Below are 15,975 nucleotides of genomic sequence, written 5' to 3' on the forward strand. Positions count from 1 at the left end.
TGGAAGCTCGGCGTCATCAATGGCGTCCCTCATCTCGAGGGGGATGCCATTGACGGCAGAAGTCTTGGACACCCTGCCTTAGACCAACCTGCTGTTTTGAAACAAGTTTGAGTTTGTCCAGACCAAGTGCGTGTGCCGCGTACGGGTAGGAACCAGATTGGCATGAAGTGAAGCCTTTGTACATGCTCTGCCCCAACAGCAGCGTCACTGCAGCGGTGTTACGTGTTATGCGTTGGTGTATATGTTGACTTGGCATTTATGCAGAAGTGTGATGTTTGTGGTTTTGCAAGATGTACAGAAGTGAGCCAATTAAATTGTCAATTCAGGGGCTTCCTCTACCTGAGTATGTGTGCGAGGTAGCTTTTGCCCACTGGTACTATCTGCCTGAAGGCTATTGAACTGAGAGCTTGAGCGGTGGTGTCAGCACAGGGAGGATGGGTGAGAGGGGTAATCACCCTCTCCCCTGACTGCCCCCCCCCCCCCCCCCCCCTCACTCCAGGCATGTCAATCTTTCCTAGCTAGTACACAAAAAGAGTCTATCTTATCATTTCCCTTCTCCCATTTCCCAAACATTTCGGATGGTACTGCTGTAATGGCATTGAAAACATTGACTTGCACAGTGTTCCAAGCTCAATGCACATTGTTTTGCCTCATGTAACAGGTTTGTCTACCCTGAGTTTCTACCAGACCCAGACATGAGCACAAGACACTACGCCAGGGAACGGCTGGAACGTACAGATATGCTCAAGCGGCGTGCCGTCATTGAAATTCCTGAATTTTACGTCGGTAAGGAACTCTCTTAGCTTGCCTTATATATGTAGCAAAGGGTTTGGCACACCTTGCGGTACAGTTTCGGGCCTTATACATTTGTTTTTGTCACAGTTATGCATAATAAAGTGGCGTTTATTCTACTAAAGTAAAATCAAAATTTATTGGCATCTATTATGTACGAGCGTCACTCAGGAATATTAACCCTTTGCCAACCGCAAAAATTTTGGAAAAAATGATTTGAAAATACCAATTTTTTTTATGCCCCCCATAAATTTAGTATGCAATACAAAGGCCAAAACAATGCCGAAAAATTTATTGTATGAGAGATCTTTGAACACACTGCAAAAGAAAAAGGGACTAAAGTTCGGCTTCACTGCATTGCCGCAGGCAGTTCACATGACCTTGCACTTGGATGTTTAGGCTGGGCGTAGCAGTACTGCAGACAGTTTACATCACCTTGCACGCAAAGTGAACAGAAAACGTGGAGGGGCAGGAGGCGGATTTTTCACGTGGATTCTAGTCCAATGCCGACATGCCGACGCAATGTCCTCATCGAAATTGAAGTCGTCTGAGCTAAAATACAATAACTCGGATGCATCGCTCTTGCTTTCCGATGAAAGATTCATTTTCTCTCTTTCGAATCTGAAGAGATGTCACAATATCTTCGTTTTTGCCCCAATTTTGATGCAAGATCGTCACTATGAGTGCAGTGACTAGAAGATCTTGCCACTATTTTTAAATCCCTTGTTGCCTGCGTTGGCACAATTTTCCACCAAATTCAGAAATTCACCCATGTTTTTATTTTTCGTGAAGTGCCATCTATCCACGGCAAAGCTAACTAGAAACACGTAGACTAGCCCAGTTTGTCCATGGTAGCGTATTGGAGCCCAAATCAATGTGGACAAGCCCAGCTCGTCTTCCGGGGGAGCGGTACAAACAGTGTGGAAGAACCCAGGTCGTCCATAGTAGGGAAAGGGTTAAATAAGTGGAGGGATCACGCGAGAAAGCAAACCACAGTGCACAAAAACAGGCAAAAGCGTAGCCATATAAAAGTTACTCTGGTGGTTCTCGTCTGACAAAACTCTCATGTTGGGGCACTACTCACATGTTTGCTAAGAATGTGATGTTGTACCTAGTAAATAACCGTATAAAAAAGGGGTGGGGGTGGGTGCGCCATGGCAGGAGTTTGCCCAGGGCACTGGATTGTGTAGGGCCGGTCCTGTCTGAAAGGTTGATACCAGTGCCTACACTGGTGTCAACTTTTAGAAGTTACATTCAGTGTACCAGGAATGAAATAATAACCGATGCCAAGCAGCTGGTCGTGCTTTTACTGTTTATTTTTAACATGAACTCAATATATACTTATGATTTTTTTTTCCTTCAGCTACAACTGGAGACACTGTTACCATTGACAGGGTCCATAAATGGCATGTGCTCGAAAACTGGCCTTCTTTGTGCAATGCCTACCAAGGGTGGATGGTGTTAACGGCTGCACCCTTTATAACAAGTGGTAGATTGCACCACTTAGCCTAGAAACCAAAAATATGATTTTTTCTCCCCACAAATTTTCTTCCCCTCTATCTTTTTGTAACTACCACCAGGCAATGTGGGATAGTGCCGGGATGATCAGGCAACAAAACAAAAAAACGTCACCGGGGCCCCCCCTCCTCCCCCTCGCCGGGTGGAGAAGGGGGGGCTCCTCCCCCCGGCGAGGGATTCGCCAATTTTCCGGCCAAACCTTCTCGGCGCCACCCCAACGCCGTGCCCACTAGGAGACAGTTGAAACTTTGGGCCGCAGTTACGCGCCGCCTCGGTGGCTCCGAGGCGAGAGCGCCGGCCTACGGATCCCCAGGTGGCGGGTTCGAATCCCGACCGAGGTGCCCGCAATATGACGGAGGCTTATTGCGGAGAAGGCGCCGTGTAACCGAGCTTTCGGTTGCACGTCAAAAGATCCCCAGGTGGTCGAAATTAATCCTCAGTCCTCCGCTGGGGCGTGCCAGATGCCCGTTGTAGGTTTGGCACGTAAAACCCCCAAATTTGACTTTGGGCCGCAGTTACGTGGGATTTTCCTCTGCCCCGGGTGTCCCCAACTGTGCCAGTTATTCATACGTCCGTCAACTCTCCCTAGATAATTTCCACCGGCCTTCCGATCTCTTCTTTTGTTATTGCAATGCCCTTTTAATTTATTCCTCCATTCTCATCTGCAAGCCCCAGCGCTCCAGCCATATCCGTCGCCTCGTGGGAGGGGGGGCCAGAAGTAAGCCCCATGCATTTCAATACCACATGTTCTGTTGGCTCGTCTTCCCTTTGGCATAAAATAAACAGGGTGTCTAGCGGCTGGTAAAACCGGGAATTGTCAGGGAAATTTTAGTTACCGGGAAAAATCATGGGATCGTCAGAGATATGGTTAAAGGGGCCCTCCAAAGCGTTCTGCGATGGTCTATTAATGGCGGTAACTCAATCTACAGGCCCCAAGGATCCTAAAAATCATACAATTACGGCCATGCGCGGCGGATTTCCCTATCAAAATTGCTTTCAAAGTCCCCGGCACACCCCCCTTTCTGAGATGACCCCGGAAAACGGAAGGGGCATCTCTTTACGCGTCAGCCAGTAGCAAATGAAGGATTCCGGCGTCACTGCGCGTCACCAACGCGGCCGACTGCCGACGCGCGGAGGAATCTCTCGAATACGCGCGGACCATCGTCAAGGAGCCCGGACTTTGTGCTCGGCAGTCGTCGTTCGTCGCACCGCACCGTCGCGCTGCTACTGCAATACGCAGTCGCATTCCACAGACGACAAGGAAAATTTTGACTGATTGACGCGGGAGGATCGCAAAGCTGGCTTCGGAGTCGGGATCCACGGGAAAAAGGAACACGTGTCCCGTAAACGCACGCCTGCACACGCCCCGGGAAGCAGACAAGCCGACGCGCCGACGCATCACCCCCTAGCAACAAGCTTGCGGGGAAAAAAACATAGTTTGCTGGTTTTGGAACGATAATTGCGGACTATGTTCCCGCACCACAATCAGTTTACGTTTTTCTCAAACTCTAATTTACAACAAGCTTAAAAGGTGTTGCAATAATAACGTTCGCATTCACCGCGAGATGCAGCATTTCCATTGGTCAAGTTTTAGCGATGGGCAGGGAATGGGGGATTGTCTTCCAAGAGAATATAGTCCCGATATATTTCTGCTGCCATGTGCTTAATAAACGATTTTGTAATCTAAAACTTTATATACATATTAACCTGCACCTGCTACGCAATATAACAACATAAACAGACTATCTCAGAAAGCTCCGGAGGGCCCCTTTAAAAAGCGAGCCCAGTCAGGAAAAATGAGACAGAAAAGCCATTGAGTGCCCTGAGCAAAGACTTGAGGACTTAAGGGCAGAAGAATAGGCAATAAATTCTGCTTAGAGTGGAGTGCGGGCTCTGCTGACCTGATGTAGAATGTGATACCCTATGCAAAGGGAACAGCTGTTAAATCCAGTCCAAGCCATGCGTTGGATTGGATTGGATTGAGGGCACGACACTAGGCTAGATCCAGTTGGAGCCACTAGATTTAGTAACAAATGGGGAAAGCCGCAGACCCCAATCCAAGCCTTAAGCTGAAAGTATCCAAAACTGTGCATCTGGCGGCCATGCTGCCATTCGATTATTGACGTGTGTGGTTGAGTGTCGTGTTTTCATCGTGTTTCCGGAAGTGGCCTCTTCACTGATGATGTCAGCGACAAGACAGTGCTCGTTTAATCCGGACTGGACAAACTTGAATATTTCGAAATATGGAAGTTGGATTAAGCCCGTGCAAAATTATCTTCATAATGCTCAATGTGCCACAAAAACATTTTCTTTGGGCAACGTGGGAAACACGGCAGTTTCCGGTCACGCATCAAGCAAAAAGCACCTTGCTGCTTTGAATCTGGACTTCTGTCATTTTTTACGTCAGTAACAAACATTTCAGCTGGATGTAGCAGAGACCGCAGAGGTGCAACTGAGGAGCCTGCAGCCACTACAACAAGTGTGGAGACGTTTATTAGTGGCTTTCTACTGAAGAGTGCTGTGACAAAGGCCGAGATAACGAGGCCCAACAACGTCTGAACATGCCGAACCAACGTGCACCCGTGCACCGCCGAACACACAAACAAAGGCTTTGAGCTTTGGATTGGTTTTCGATCCGTGGCCACCGGATAGACGGATAGTAAAAACCACGACGCTGCTGTGGATGCTTCCTATCGTCCTCTTGTGGCGGTGCAAGATACTGCCAACAACGGAGTAACAAAAACAAACAAAAAATAATAAAAAAAAATTAAAAAAAATTTTTTTTCGTATGGTTGGAAGCAAGATTTGTAAAATCGTAAATTTAGTCCCAATTCGTACATTTTACGAAAAATTCGAAAGAGTTGGCAGGTATGCATTCTAGCTTCGACATTTGGCAGGTGTCAGTGTTGCCAGTGTATGAAAAGAAAAGTACCTTCAGCAATCTATCTCTGGTCAAAGCAATGCGCTGGCCAGAATTTCTAGGCCCGACCACCCAACCAACCCCAACAGAGACACAACCTTAGCCCAGTTCTAGCCTGAGAAGTTTTCCATGCATGAGTCCGAGCCCACCCCAATTGCTTTTCTTTCAAACTCTAACTTCATCATACACCGCACGACCCAGAAGGACGACGATTAGTACGAGGCAGTTGGTCACGTCCGAATGTCGCAGACTGATTCGGACAAGTAATTTCAAAGTAGTGCAAAAAACGTGGTCTAGACGTATGATGCAAGATTGCACCAAAGAAGAAACAAAAAACCTCAGAGTGACTACCGACAGTCTTGCAGGGTCACAATGGGCTGTGTTTACCAATATGAGGAGAGGGCTAAGGAGCTAAACTGCAGACCCAGGAACAGAAGAATGGCAATTCATAATTACTATCATCACAAATGTTGCTCGTGCGTCTGCAAAAGGCTATGCTGGCTCACTCTTGGGAATCCAGTGGCTGAGTGTTTCAGGGCACTGCAGCATGCAGTAGGTGGGGCGAAATCTCACCCTGCAGAACGCAGTGACCCTGGGTTTGATTCTTGGCCCTGCCTGTTTCGATCTGGATGAACACTGTACGAGTGTGTGTTTCTGTGTCACTGCTGCATGGCGAATGTTCAAGACCCAAAACTAGCAATCGTTCTGCACTGTCTAAACGTCGTATTCACGGCATGAACCAATGTCGCAACACTCTGGCAAACCAACCCTGTGCTTTCTAAACACTCGTGTCTAATTTTTCTTTTTATTGACGTGCTTGTTTTTTGTCAAAAATTGTTTCATTGTCTCGCTTAAACTCAAATTGCCCAGTCCGCAGGAGTTTTTATGCGGTTTCTTTAGTAAGGGCAGTGTCAAAGACAATCTTGTTGTTCTCTTTTAACATTACCACGGCTAGTGCCTGCATTGTGATTAACTCTGCAGTACTGATATCAACAAAATGCCAAGAATAAACTTGCAATAAATGCCAAATAATCTGTAGAATATTTGCTGTTTATTCTTTTCCCCCAATTTATTCTGAATAGCATACATTTAATAGCCTCTGGTGGACGCACAAAAACAAAAGCCCCACTTGCGACCCAGTTTCCGACGCTTGTCTCTACATTGTTCGAATAAGGTTGTTGACGTCGTCAGTTTGAATGCTGGTCCTTATCCAGTTGCCATCTTGGTTGTTCTTTCTGTTTTCCAGGTAGTATACTGGCGGTGACAGTCTCGGACAACAATGCTCCAGGCAAACAGAACCGCTTTGTAGGCATCTGCATAGATCGTCGTGGGGTTGGCCTGCGTCACAATTTCACAGTGCGGAACGTTGTTGATCACCAGGGTAAGCGAGCGCAGTTCTTTACCCTTAGCTGACCGATCTTACCACTCAGTCTCATTATGCCGCTGCTGCCGGTAAATGTCTATTCACACCCAATGAGGTAGAGGGACTTGGAGCACAAAAACTGGCATCCTCCTTACTTTCGGAGCGAGATTTTGCTGAAACTTCACCTAGGCCTGTCAGTCACCCAAAGGAGAAACGCAAACACTGCCAATGGCCGCTTGACATCATTGCAACATCTGATCTTCGAGGTGAAGCGAGCTTTTGGACGAGCCTCCTTTTTGGCTGATCCCGTATTCGAGCCAAGGCCAAAATAGGAAAGAAAGGCGGTGAGTGGTGAGCGGAGAAGTGGTGCGTACAGGCAGTATGGGTGCAGATTCCTCAACAGGATGAGTGCATGCACTGCATATAAACCTGATGACTGGGGATAACTTATCTTTAAGCAGTCTAAAAAGTTCCAAAGTACTTTGAAACCATCCGTCTGTTTTTTGACGTTTGTAGTCTTTCCTCGGTTCGGCAGGCCATGTAAGCATCATTTGCTGCAAAACGCTTGATATTCCCAGTCCAGATGACAAGGTTTGGCAAAATTCTCGTGACGTCGCACGTCAAACACATGTGGATTAGCCGATTGCGCAAAATCTCGCGCAATCGCGTATGCAAAGCACGTGCCATAACCCCGCTACGGGTCTGTGCGAGTAGAACACGATACAGCACGTGCTGTGTCTTGCACTGGTGCCCGGCTCCTGGGGGCTAAATGATGGCGGCCTCATGCATGCATGGAATTCTTAGTGAGATCGGTCTATTAGGCTGGGCCTAGAGTCCAAGCCGCGTATTGCCACCTTACCCGATACTAACATGCACCTCTTTGGAGAAAAATATACCGAAAAACTGCCTGTGCATTAGATTGCAATACAAAACAGAAACCTGGGGCTTGTTAGAATCATTGTTTTTGGGAATAAAAACTTGTTGTGCGTTAAAATCGGGCAAATATGGTATGTGATGCTAAAAAATTGTTGTTATATCGCCAACAAATTTCTGGCTGCCGCACGAGAGTAAAGCCACGTTGTCAATAGTATATACACCTTTCTTCAAAGAAATATCTTTTTTTATTTCCGGCATGAGGTTTTTTTTTAGTGCCTACGAACCATTCCAATGATTGTCTTTTGCACGCTGCCACATTTGTCTACTGGACACTGTACGTGTCTCAGCCCAGTGACTCAAGCATTTTTCACCTGGGTGATAAGCTCTGAAAAGGTGTTCAATTTTCTTCATTGAAAGCAGCCTCCATGCAGCAACGACTTTGCACCAGCGACTGGGATGCCTTAAAGGCATTGCTTGTTATCACGGACCGTGACTCGGCGCCAACGTGAGGTGGGGTCCCTTTCTCGCAGGAGTGGAGATCATGTACGACCTGTACAACCCGCTGCTGTTGAAGCTGGAGGTGCTGCGGCTGGAGAAGCGGCTGGACGAACACCTGCTGTACCTGAAGGATGCCCTGCCCGAGTACAGCACCATCCCCTTCGACATGGAGCCCGAGTCCCACCCTGAGGGGGCCCCCGTGCCCGTCAACCCCATCAAGGTGGGGGCCCTCCGTTTGCTGTCACACTCGACAGAGGGCTGGTTTCCTCCGGCCCCCGTTGCGTGCTTACCGTAAAATAATGCAGCAGGACCCACTTTGTTGAAGCGCCCATTATTAACATTTTCCAAACTTGGGGACTCTGCAATTTATACGTTAAAGGGGCACTGACACATCAAAATCATATTTTTTTTTATTATCCGAAACGATTGAAAACAATGCCGGGACATTACCCTCAAAATTTGAAATTTGGGAATTTAGTATTCGTGAAGTAAAAGAACAATTTCCAAATGCCGAATTCGAAATTCCCGCGCGATCGGCGCCGGTGCCTTGACGTCAAAAATTGCGGATTCCTGAGAGTCCACTTTCTTTCACCACTCCCTGCTGTTGCCATGGCGACCCAAAGAGAGAAGGAAAGGAGCGAGCGGCGGCGTTCCGGCGGACCGGTTTTGAGCGGTGTCGCCTGTTTTCCGTTGGAGGATACAAATCCAGGAGACGGCACCACAACGAACTCCCGATTTTTGGTATTTCAAAAAGAAGGGCCGTAGTGCGTTCACAATTGCATTAAAAAACATGTTTTAGGATTGCCGTAATTAAATGTTATAGAGATGTCGCCTACAAAGCTTCTAAATTTCATGATTTTTGACGTCACCGATCAAAAGAAGCGAGGAGGCGAGAGGCGGGAAAATCAAATGCCAAAAATAAAAAGGCGCGCTCGCGCGCAAAAAAATTTTTTTTCGCGATGCGTTTTTTTTTGCGTGTCTATGACTGCAACTTGCATCGTTTTAGACAATAAAAATAAATACGACCTTTGGGGTGTCAGTGCCCCTTTAAGCGCCTGATTTGACCAGACAGGCGCCCATGTCTAGATTAATTTGGTTTTCAGGGAAACAAGTGTGGGCGCTCCCCCGGTATCTTACAGTAGGCAAATTAGCCGGGGTGATCTTGACAGGACATGCTTTTGATGCGAGTGAAAAGGTCGGCACATTAAGAAGCTGCCGTAAAATCTGTGTAACACGTGCATTCAGTTGGATATGGTATATTTATGATAGAATCGGAAACAAGTGCTTGCCTAATTCAATTAATGTGTGTGACATCCTTAGGCCAGCTCCGAAGTGTGAGGGTACTACTATAACCACAGCGGGTACTTGGGCGAAAGTGGAGGCAAGCTTATAGACCAACTCATGTTTACAAGCAAACCTCTAGCAAACACCACCGCGCATGCGCGATGGAGTGTGGGCAAGGCTCGCCGTCGCCCATAAACAAAGCATTGAAATGCAATGTTGTCGGCGTCAGTATGAGTCCCCGTGCTCTTTTTTGCGTTGGAATTGTTGATTTTACGTCTTTTTGGCAATGTCTGACCAATTAAGCGGCCTCAGCGAAATTACCGAGGCTCGTTACACCGTAAAATTTTGCGTGAATAATGTTGCATGCGGTGATTCATCCTGCGTGGACGCCGCAGAATGGACGCTAAAGCCTGATTAGCATGATGAGATTCTGCCCGCAAATTTCAGTTGCGACGTCGCTCAGGCTGCCAAAGCGTGAACCGTAGCCGAGATGGTCGATGTCGATACTGAAAATGCAAGCAGAATTGGATCAAGTGAATCAGGATTAACAAGTCGATGATGGTCATTGGTCAATCAACATCTCCTTGTATCTACTGTTTACACCGAGCCTGCTTACCCCAACCAATCTTCTAACTTCAAAGTCTTTTGAGGCCTGCACTTACTTCTTACCGCAATTACCGGGCCAACGTTTGGTCTACGGGCTGGTGTTATCTAAAAGAGCAGACGACAAGTAGAAATGTTCTAAAAAAGCAGACGACAGTTCGAATGATCAGGTGTTTGTTAGGGTGTCTAGCGACCGGGAAAACTGGGAATTTTCGGGGAAATTTTATTTACCGGGAAATATCAGGGAATTATTACAGATACAGTGTAGACCGCATATAACGTATGTCGCGGGAGTCGCGAAAATCCGCACTATAAGCGGTACCGCGTTATAACCAAAACATCAATTTTTCAGGCCAAAATACATGCCATGAGACAACTTACCCTTGTAAAAGAATTTATTTTATGTTCGATGAAAAATAAAGCTTAGTTTGAGGAAAGTCTTTATTTCACCAGACTAGTACAGTTATGTCTCAAGTGTGTCACACATTTTGAAAGAAATTAGCGGCTTTTGCCTGGCGCAGCCTTTTAACGGCGTCGCGGGTTGCAGACGGACGTTGCGAGCGTTCAGGATTGCTAACCCTAATCACTTTTCTCCGGAGATGAAAACGCGTGAAAATTCGCATCCTTCATACGGTACGCGCCAGTAATACCTTGAACTTTAGCACACGCATGAAATGCGCCAAATAAGAAATCCGGGCGATGTTTGAGGTCACAAATGCTTAGAAATCACCACTGTAGTCGAAGTAAACAAACACGACGACACGGGCGTTTCTGCGGTCTTGAGAGCGCCGCCACGGCATCGCTGCACGAGTAGGTGGATCTTCCCTTCTAGTACGTGCTGGGTTATCATAGCGACACACAACGAAAATTCACAGTCAAGGATAGCGCTTTTACGCAGAACAATGAGATGAACTCCGTCTACGACGACGATCACAACCGACACCATGTTTACGGAGAAGCAGCCGGCCCGCGACCGGTACGCAACACGCGCGAACACTTCTCCTCGATCTGCGATTGGTCTGTCGGTGCGGTTGTTTGTTTCTTTGTTTCCAACGCAGCGGAGGGACGCATGCACGTGAACGACACGTTAAGTACAAAACGAGCGTGTTGGTAACTGTAATTAGACATGAGGAAGAAACACAGAAGAAACACGTGCGTGCGTCCCTCTGTCGCTACGGTGGCTACGGCGACTGAAACCTCTCTCTTCGCTTCTCCCCACTTCTTCGAGCAACATCCTCGCCCCGCGCCGTCAGCGCCGTTATCTAGTGTCGCACAAGGAAGCGTGCCCGCTGCTCCGGTCGTCGGCGCGGTCGGCGGGCTGTGCCAAAAACCGCACTATAGCCGGTATTTCCCTTCGCGCGCCTGCATTTTAAGCGGTATGTAAATACATGGAGTTCTATGGGAGGCGAACCGGTGGTTTAAAAAAACCGCGTTATACCCGGTCCTGCACTATAAGCGGTTACGTTGTAAGTGGTCTATACTGTATTGTCGAAAAGTGAGCCCAGTCAGGGAAAATGAGCCGGAAACACCATCAATTTCTGTGAGCAAAGACTTGAGGATTTAGGGGCAGAAAAATAGGCAATAATTCTGCTTAGAGCAGAGCACAGGCTCAGCTTACCCAATGTAGAGTGTGCTACACGATGCAAAGCAAACAGCTGACAAATCCAGCCTAAGCCTTGGATTGGATTGGATTGGGGAGGCGACACTAGGCTAGATCCAGTATGACGTGACAGAGTTGAGTTTGTGTATAGATGGTTACATGGCAAGACTGCATTACAGTCCACTTGCGTTAATTCAACCTCGGTTAATTCAACTTCTTGTTTAATTCAAACCTGTTCAAAGATCTCGGGAAAAGCCCACATACCGTATTTGCACGAATATAACGCGACCACGAATATAACGCGAGGGCAGTTTTTGATGCCCCCAAAAAGAAAAAAAAATATTATTACTATTATAACGCGAACCGATGCCGCGTCAATTTCTCGCACTTGGGGGCATAGCAGAAGTGAAAAGTCAATGGAAATGGAAGAAATATCTGTTTATGTTTTGACTGCACTCATCCTCACTGCTCAGGTCCTTCCGTTTACAATCCACTTGGCGACTACGCAGGTATGCAGCAGCACGGCACCTGCTTGTCTGGTAGTTCTTTTTTCTTCCGTGGGAGCTCCTCGGCAGCCCACAATCCAAACAAGGCGCGGAAGCAGAAGCACCAACACACAAACACCAGACCACTCTGGAGCAGAAACTAAACAATGCGCTGGCAGAAAAAAAGACTGCTGAACCCGATACACGATCACACTTCTTGTTCTGGTCCCTCTTCGTAAACAAATGCCTCGTGTTGCACGATTGCGTAAACGCGGTCGGCGGTCTTGGCTTGGCTTGTGTTGATTTGACTTGACCCGGCTTGGCTTGGCTCGAATTGGCCGGTGCCCGCATTCCCGCATGGCGCGCGCGCGTGCAGCGTGCGCGCGATGTAAAAACACAAAAGCGATAAAAATGCTTTTTTATGTTTTCTATTCGCCCCTTCACGTGGCCCAATGGCTAGAAAATGGCCCTCCACACCCCCACTTCTTTTCCCATTGGATCTTTTGCATTGAGCCGGAGGGATGACTTTCTCCTCTGGCTTTCTCCAGACTCGCGCGCCTCGTGGCTGAACTCGATTCCGAATATAACGCGAGGTGCGTTTTGGAGCACGTAATTTCGGAAAAAAACTCGCGTTATATTCGTGCAAATACGGTATTTCGAAAGAAAACAAAACCCGTTTTTTTTAATCTTGAATTATGAAAAATCGATTAATTCAACCTAGAGAGAACCGGCAGTGGGTAAATTACTAGCACGATTGGCCGTGTGTGACGCACAAGAACGGGCCTTCTTTTCAAAACTATGCATCGGGCAAGTTACAAGCGCAATCAACCGCGCACGTCAAAAAAAAAAAAAAAAGTATCTTTAAATTTTGATGCGTGCCGATTTGCAAAGAGAAAAAGAGAACACGTTGAGACACGGGGCACAGCCGGGTCTTAACACAAAACAACCATTGCAACACCGCTGTGGAACAGCGAGCGCTGATTGGCTGTTTGTGAAAGAGGGCAGCTGGTGATGTCGACGCACGCAACGGTAACGTTTGTCTCGTAGCCACCAGCGCAGTGCGGTTTGTTCGCTGGCCACTGGTCAGCGCTGCCAACACTGCACCGAACCCGCGAAGAACATGGATGGCCGCTGCCACCGCCATGCGGCGGCTCATTATAAAATATGTTAGCCCACCCGATCTACAACGCTAAGTGTCGAGAATTTCATGCACATCTTTTCATTCGACTTTAGATAATTCAGCCTAATTTTGCATGTCCCATCAATGTCGAATTAAAGGAAGTCAACCTACTAGAAGTGTCGCCTCAGCATGCTCTCTTTGCTTTCTGTATTTTTTGTCTGCGTATGCTCACGAGGTGCCGAAGTGTTGTCGAAGTTTGAAATTCTGCACCGGGAGCGGAGCTTCTACTGCATTCCTAACCTGTCAACGACTATATAGATAGACAAAAGGCGACGACTGCAAATCTTTTTTGGTTCCTGCACGAGAAACCATCGATGGCTAGAGTCGGCAAAGATGCAGCACCCGGGCACAAAAACTGGGGTTGTCGCAGTACACGTTTGAAGATAATGTAGCGACTCATTTGTGGCACATATCCCATAGATACTTTATGCTTAACCTGATGACATTGCTATAAGTGTGCTGTTCCATAGAACAGTGCAAACTCAAGGTGTCGGAAGGGGGACCCCGTCTGTAATTCGTTCTGTTCACCAACTCCGAGCGCCGACCCGGTCTGTCCTATGCAGCCGTCCCATACGAGCACGCGCGCATTAAAGCCCCGTCCCAAAGGCCCGCAGGTTTCGCCCCTCAACGCTTCCGTCGTGCGCACATTTCCACGACTCGATGCCGGTTCGTCTTTCAGATACGGCACCAGTGTTTCTACTAAAGGAACGATTTGGTCGGTTTAGCACGGTTACCAACTTGTAACCGCACGTCCCTCCGAAACGGCCACACGCATGCTTGCTCGTGACCCGTCTAAAACTGGAGAATTTCCGCGTGCCGCCAGCTTGAGGAAATGAGCGACGAGATCTGTCGTGCGCAGGTGCAGCTGAAGCCCCGGCCGTGGGTGGCGCGCTGGGAGCGCTACGACCTGAAGGGGGTTCAGGACCTGGGCCTGCCCGAGCGCTTCTACCAAAAGGCGGCGGAGCGGGCCACGCCCTGGGAGAAGTTCGACCTCATGAAGCAGTACCGGAAGGTGATCCCCGAGGAGGAGCAGCTGCCCATCTGGCAGGAGCTGGACAGGCACCGGGCTACCGTCGAGGAGGCCCAGAAAAGGGAGCGGAGGCGCCGTCTGCTCAACAAGGGGCCCCAGTGAGCCGCGCAGGCTGCCCGACTCGCACTCTGCATTGCTTCGGACCAGCGTGTGGCAAATGCCACGAGTGGGGTTCCGTGTTTTGGGGGCCTTATTTTCTTTCGGCTTCGAAGATGTGTTTTCTGGGGGGGGGGGGGTGGGGGGGGGGTAGATTCCAAGGTTTGCAGCATTCTTTTTTCGGCGTGGAACAAGAAATCTGCATTCGTTAGGGCTTCTGTCTTAGGGGCTGTCGTATTTCCCTCAAAATTCTTTTAACCGATTGAAACACGCGTCACACAATTAAATTGTCCTGCCAAAAAAAAAAAAAAAAAAAACCTTTCAGCAAGATATTTACATCATGAGACTCGCATCTCGAGTTGAAGGTGATTCTGAAACGTGCTTATATTTGGAGACATTGACCCCGGAATAGAAGAATGATTTAGAGCCGCTCAGACGAGTCTTGCATGCAAATATTGCGCTAGAAAAAGAAAACAAAAAGTTTTGGCGGAAGTTAGTTTTGCGACGTGTGTCCTGTCCGGATATTTAAAAAAAAAAAAAAAAAAAAGTGTTTTGGGAGTTTAAGGAGGTTGGAGCTTCCAAGCTTTAGGGAACATCTGTGCGACCCGAATGCCGGGAAACTGTCCCAGTATCGACGAGAGAGGGAAAAGGAACCAGCCTAATGGGGTTCCCAAAGAGAGCAGCAGCCTGGCAGACATTCGGGCAGGCTGTGTTTCGAGTCAAGAAAAAATAAAGCTGCGGGTAAAGATACTTTTCCCATGAAGTGTGGGCATTTCTTGTTCAAAAACAGCTCTTATTCTGGGTTTTTCGATTTTCCCTAATTTTGAGAAAACTGGTTTGAGGGTTATTTTTCAGAGTTTATCAGTATATGCCAGAAACACGGAACCCTAGCCTTGCATCTTCGTAGCTTGGCACACTAACTGTGCTTGATTAGCTTGAGTAGCCATTATACTTTGTCTCACCCTATGGGCAGCTAAGTGCAATCAAAAGCCAGTTAAGAAGCAATATAGTACCGCTTCAACAGGTGCATCAGTCAATGGGCCACTTGGATGTGCACGCCAGAGCAACATACCATAGATTTTCTAAATTCTAAATGACTCTCGACTGGACCAGACAGCTTGTAAGCGTCGGCAGTAGTCCGTCGTAGGATGATGCTAAGTGTGGTATCGATTGGTCCACCTTAAGTTGAAACAGTGTAGCTGGCAGGAAATCGTAATCATGGTGGACACAGTCATAACTAACACCCCTTGGTACAGTTGAATCTCGTTAATTCAAACTAACATGCAGGTCCCATCCTCTGCGTCTGTATGGGAGGAAACGCCAGGTAATTCAAACTCTGCTTTATTCAAACAAATGTTGGATCACCCTCAAATTAACGAGATTCGACTGAATAACGTGAACTTCATGAAATGATGGAAGGAGATGCATGTGTCCCGCAATGTCTCAGGAAGAAATCTCCCGATGGTCGTTTGTTTTGCTGGCATGTTCTTATTGAAGTATGTTGCAAGCAGAACACATCTGGACATCTGTAAAAAGTGCATGTAGTGTGCCAAGAAACTAATTAAAATCAAGCATAGATTAAAAAAGAAAAAAGCTTTGAATTGAGTTTAATAAAAGTTGACTCAGTTGTACGTTGTTTGGAAATTTAGTATGAATGCATTCTACTATTTTTCAGACTGATCACTTTTTCCCCCGTCCGCAACAGTCCCAAAATGTAATCGGCAGCCAAG

The 15,975-nt window shown here is 47.5% G+C and overlaps 1 protein-coding gene across 1 annotated transcript in view; it reads left to right on the forward strand.

Annotated features, from left to right (window-relative positions):
• Positions 1–15,876, forward strand: part of LOC8041498 (39S ribosomal protein L19, mitochondrial) — a 28,173-nt gene extending 12,297 nt beyond the window's left edge. The window contains exons 3-6 of the mRNA XM_042292063.1: positions 662–786; positions 6,477–6,611; positions 8,000–8,187; positions 13,979–15,876. Coding sequence (XP_042147997.1) covers positions 662–786; positions 6,477–6,611; positions 8,000–8,187; positions 13,979–14,251 — 721 coding nt within the window. The 3' untranslated portion in view covers positions 14,252–15,876. The remainder of the gene's footprint in view (positions 1–661; positions 787–6,476; positions 6,612–7,999; positions 8,188–13,978) is intronic.
• Positions 15,877–15,975: the final 99 nt, after the last annotated feature.

The sequence above is a fragment of the Ixodes scapularis genome, unplaced genomic scaffold (genome assembly GCF_016920785.2).
Source record: "Ixodes scapularis isolate PalLabHiFi unplaced genomic scaffold, ASM1692078v2 PGA_scaffold2__306_contigs__length_199485367, whole genome shotgun sequence".
In the NCBI taxonomy this organism is placed as follows: Eukaryota; Metazoa; Arthropoda; class Arachnida; order Ixodida; family Ixodidae; genus Ixodes; species Ixodes scapularis.